General features: G+C 25.9%; 1 protein-coding gene across 1 annotated transcript in view; it reads right to left on the bottom strand.

Moving 5' to 3' along the window:
- Positions 1-5,000, bottom strand: part of LOC122633130 (cell growth regulator with RING finger domain protein 1-like) — a 31,599-nt gene that overhangs the window by 1,978 nt on the left and 24,621 nt on the right. The window contains exons 3-4 of the mRNA XM_043820686.1: positions 3,387-3,558; positions 1,009-1,150 (exon numbers count right to left, since the gene is read on the bottom strand). Of these exons, the coding sequence (XP_043676621.1) occupies positions 1,009-1,150; positions 3,387-3,558 (314 nt within the window). The remainder of the gene's footprint in view (positions 1-1,008; positions 1,151-3,386; positions 3,559-5,000) is intronic.

Genomic DNA, 5,000 nt, shown 5'->3' with positions numbered 1-5,000 from the left:
AAATAAAAAAAAGAGAAAGAAAGACAAAGAATAGAATAAATTAAAATTTGTAGAACAGGATTCGAAAGAAAAGAAAAACTAAAAAAAAAAAAAAAGGAAAAAGAAAAAGAAACAATATACACAGAGGAATAAAGTAAGATGTTGAAAAAACATTCTCGTGTACGTGTGATTGATCACACGACACAAATTTTAAATAAGATCATTGCATCATTATTAAAAAAAAAAAAAAAATGAGATAGAGATATAAATGGAAAGTAAAATAAATAAGTAGATAGATAGATAGATAGATAAAGAAAGATCTCTCGTATTCGCAATTTCATTAGGATTATATTATTAATGACAGAAAATAATTCTTTTTCGTTGCACAATCTTTTAAGAAAAAACAAAATAAATAAATAAATAAATAAATAAGATATAATGCGTGAAGTAGGATTCGAAACAAATGAGAGAAAATGGAATAATAATACATGAAGAAATATAATAAAATATTGAAAAATATTCTCTCGTAGACGTGTGAATGACACAAATTTCAAACAAGATCGTTGGATCTTGGAAAAATTGAATTATCGAAGAAAGATTTACAGATAGATAGATAGTTATATATATATATATATATATATATATATATATATATATATTAATAGAAGAAAAAAATTCATTTGTTGCACACTTAAAAAAAAAAGAAAAATAAACAATAATAATAATAATAATAATAATAATAATAATATAAATATAAATTAATGAAAGAGAATAATTCGTTTGTTGCATATTAAAAAAAAATAAAAAAAATAAAAAAATAATGAAAAAAGAAAAAAAAAAAAGGATACATAAAGATACATGCGTGTATACATAATTTTGAAAAATATTCTCTAATGAATATTCTACGAGTTTGATCATGTGATTCAAATCTTAAGCAAGATCATTGAATCGCTATTAGAGAAAAGAAAAAAAAAAAGAACAGACAGGAGAGACAGAGAAAAAGAAAGAAAATAGATAATTCGTACTCACAGTTTCATCTGGATGTGGATCGCCATTATCTCGGCGTGTGAGAAAGATCACTAAAGGATAACAAAGTCGTGGTGGTGTTCCCAACTCTAATTCTGGTGCCGGAAGCGATAATCTCAATGTTTCTTCTCCATGTGGTTGTCTACTATATTTAATCGATAAAGAAAATTCTAGTTGAACGAGAAATGATAACATTCAAACAGTGAGTTTCCCAGAATCCAAACATTTCTTTACGAAGTTTATAACATCAATTTCGACGTTGTGATGATTTTTATTACCGTTTATGATTAAAGAAAAGAAAATACATAATCAAATGTATTTTCTATACTTAGATTCAACTGCTAATCCTTTTTTTCCTTTTTTTCTTCTTATTTATATAACTATTCGAGATGTTTAATTTTGAATTGAACTCTTTCTTTTGTTCATCTTTTTTCGTTGATTTCTTCAAATTTTTTAATTAGATTTTTCCGTTTAAATTTAATTCCATGTTATCTCTTGACGACGGATACGCGGGATATATCGATAAACACGATGGTACGAATTAATGAATTAAAATTAAGAATTAAGATCTTGTTTTTGGATCTAATAACGAGGTTCTTTGAACTTTCTCCTGTTTTTTTTTTTTTTCTTTTTTTTTTATTTTTTTAATAATCATCAAAGCATTCGGCATGACATTTATAATATAACAGAAAATATTTCGATCGATCTGTGTACATTAGCATTTAGTGTAAATCAACGAAATTTCACGTGTCACTTATAATCATTTGAAAGTATATGAATATTTGATTATCGAGCGTTTTTTAAAAGGATATTAAAGAGAAAGAGAGGGGAAATAGAGAGATAGAGATAAAGAGAAAGAATGAGAGAAAAAGAGAGACAAAAATTAATAAAAAAAAAAAAAAAAAAAAAAAAAGAAAATAAAAAAAAGGATTAACGTAAATAAATTAACGTAACTTTTAAATGTCATGTGCGATTTGTTTTTGCACGTACTCCTACGGCTTGTGGCCGTGAATATATGTTAAAAATAACCAGCAGTGTTGTTTATTTACGAAGATGCTGCTGTTGCCTTCGATTATGCCTGGACAAATGTTAGTTATCTCTCGTTTCTTTTTGTTTCTTTTTCTTGCCTCCTTCTTTTCCTTTTTTCTTTTTTTTTTCTTTCTTTTTTTTTTCTTACGAATGAATATGTTATATTTGAACGGTATATTTTAAAAGATAAAAATAACTGGACATAATCAAAATGGATGGATGAATTATGAGGAGAAAAAAGAAAAATTAAAGTATTTAAAAATCCTTCTAATAAAAATACATTCGATAGATTTGTACGAAACTTTTGTAAAAAGTTTAAAGAATTTTAATCCATGAGCGTAGAATGAAAACTGTAAATAAGAATTTTATTTGTTAGGGTCGTTCGAAATAGACCTTTTTTCTTTTTCTTTTTTGGTTCGTTCGTTTGTTCTCAACGTGGTCATTAATCTTGTCTAAAAAAAAAAAAATTGTTTTTCGTCGTTTCGAAACGTGATTAACAATTATATTTTGAAAATATAATAAAATTTGAGAAATTCAGTATGTCTGTGTGTGTGTGTGTGTATGTGACTTCAAAATTATATGATGTTAGAGATTTAAAAAAAAAAAAAAAAAGAAAAGGAAAAGATAGATTAAAAGAAAACAAAAAGATTTAATCTTCTCGATGAAAAATGTATTCGTAGAATTTGAACCTTTTAAAAACATCTCGATATTCATTATTAAATAAAAAAAAAAAAAAAAAAAAAAAATTATTGAAAAGGAATTGTTTGCACGAGTATTTAAAAATAATCACCTTTGTACTGTCTCTTTAAATAATTAAGAAAGAAAGAGAAAAAGAAATATGATAAGAAGAAGAATTATACAATAGATGAAATTAAAATTAAAAAAAATATATATATATGTACATGCATCAAAAAAAAGAAAAGAAAGAAAAGAAAAAAAAAAAAAGAATCTGACGATTTACAGATACTACAGATAAGTCTGACGATTTTTAAATCACATACTGTTATTACAGAGAGTTACTGTTTTACGAACGAACAAAAAAAAAAAAAAAAAAAAGAAACAGAAAAGAGAAGAATTGAAAATTAATTAAAAAGAAATCGAGAGAAAAGAGATGCAACACAAGAAACATTTTTCTTTTTTAATAATTAAATAAAAATCATCATCATCATCATCATCATCATCATCATCATCATATCCATATAATGTTCGAAAACGAGCGAGCAATTAAAAAAAAAACGAAAAGACAACACAAAAATTACAAACGTTGACATAAATTTGATAATGATTAAATTTTAGATTATTTTCTTAAAAAAAAAAATATATATATATATATATATATATCAAAAGGATACGTTTGTGGTGGTGTTAAATATTGAGCGTGGCTTTGAAGAAGCGTGCCATTCAAGGACGCCTCTCTGAGATTGCTCCAGGGTTTCCAAAGGGCCAAGTGAAGCTCCCTTATGCTGACACCCCACATAGCCTGTAGTGAGTACTCAACCTGACTGGATACCTCGCACTCAACTTCTGAAACAGAAGAAAAGAAATTCTTCGTTACCATTTGTTATTCTCTTTTTATTTTCCTCCTTATTTTCTCTCTCTCTCTCTCTCTCTCTCTCTGTCTCTCTGTCTCTCTCTTATCCTTCACCCACTCCCACCCTCACTGTAACTTTTTTTTTCTTCTCTCATTTGTTGTTTTCCTTTTCTTTTTCTTTTTTTTTTCTTACTTTCGTTTTGTCTCTCTCCTTCTTTGATTTTTCTGCCTTTTGTATTTTTCTTTTCTTTTCTTTTCTTTTCTTTTCTGTTCTTTTCTTTTCTTTTTTTTTTTTTACTTTTTTTTTCCCTCTCGCTCACTCTCCGTCTCTCTTCTCTTTTTTTCTCTAGACAATTATAAAAACTAGAACGTGTTTTTCTTTTTTAGAACAACTTCGCGTTCTGATCTAAGACACGTCATCACGAATAAAGTTTCAAGCTAGGTCAGCTGTTTTACTTTGTGAATTATAGTTCTTCGATAGAGTATCTTAAAATTGATCGAGAGTAATACTTTCGTTAGGATTTTAATGATTTATTAAAAAGATATTTTATCGTATTGGTACGCCATAACTTTTATTAAGATATAATTTTGGATTAAAAAGATAAGAAGAAGGAAAAAAAAAAGAAGAAAAAACAATATCGTCGTGATAATAATCGTAATAATATTATGATAACGTTATTATATAATTATTAATTGAAATTCTTTGTCAATCATATCGTTTTGCATTCCAGATGATATCTATAGTTATTTTCACATTTCGTTTTTATTTATTACGATGTTGTTTTATTAAATCATGCGATCGTGCTATCCTTAGCTTTCGTTTTATTTTTATATAAACACAGTTTATAGTATATAATTGTATTTTACAGTATTGATAATTCTTATTTAATTAAGTTTATTGTTTATTTTGTTCCTCATCAAAAAGAACACCCAGTATGAATTTATTTCCTTTATTATTGCATTCCGATAATAATTACAATATCATAATTATAGATAATTATTATAATTGTATATCATTATAACGATATTATATCAATATTATAAATAATATAATTATGATGATAACTTATCCAACTTCTGTATCAATAGTTCGATCTGCAATATTTTTCTAACACACACAAACATGCATACACGCACGCACGTGCGCGCACACACATACACACACACACACACACGAACACACGAGTTTTAATAAATAAAAAAAATTATTAGAAATACATAACAGGTAATTACAATGTAAACGATATAAATTTGTTCATACTTCTTATATAAAGTTAAAATCGTAGTGTTATAATATCTATAAAAAGAAAAAAAAAAAAAAAGAATAATTCAATCATTTATATAAAAAAGAAATCCTAGATCACTTTTGCAATTATGTCACCAATAAAGTTTCACGAAAACAATGAGAACTCTAAAAAACTAAAAATGTTTGCAA

This window comes from Vespula pensylvanica, chromosome 11, assembly GCF_014466175.1.
Source record: "Vespula pensylvanica isolate Volc-1 chromosome 11, ASM1446617v1, whole genome shotgun sequence".
In the NCBI taxonomy this organism is placed as follows: domain Eukaryota; kingdom Metazoa; phylum Arthropoda; class Insecta; order Hymenoptera; family Vespidae; genus Vespula; species Vespula pensylvanica.
The sequence above is the reverse complement of the archived record's forward strand: the minus strand, read 5'-3'. Positions and strand labels throughout refer to the sequence as shown.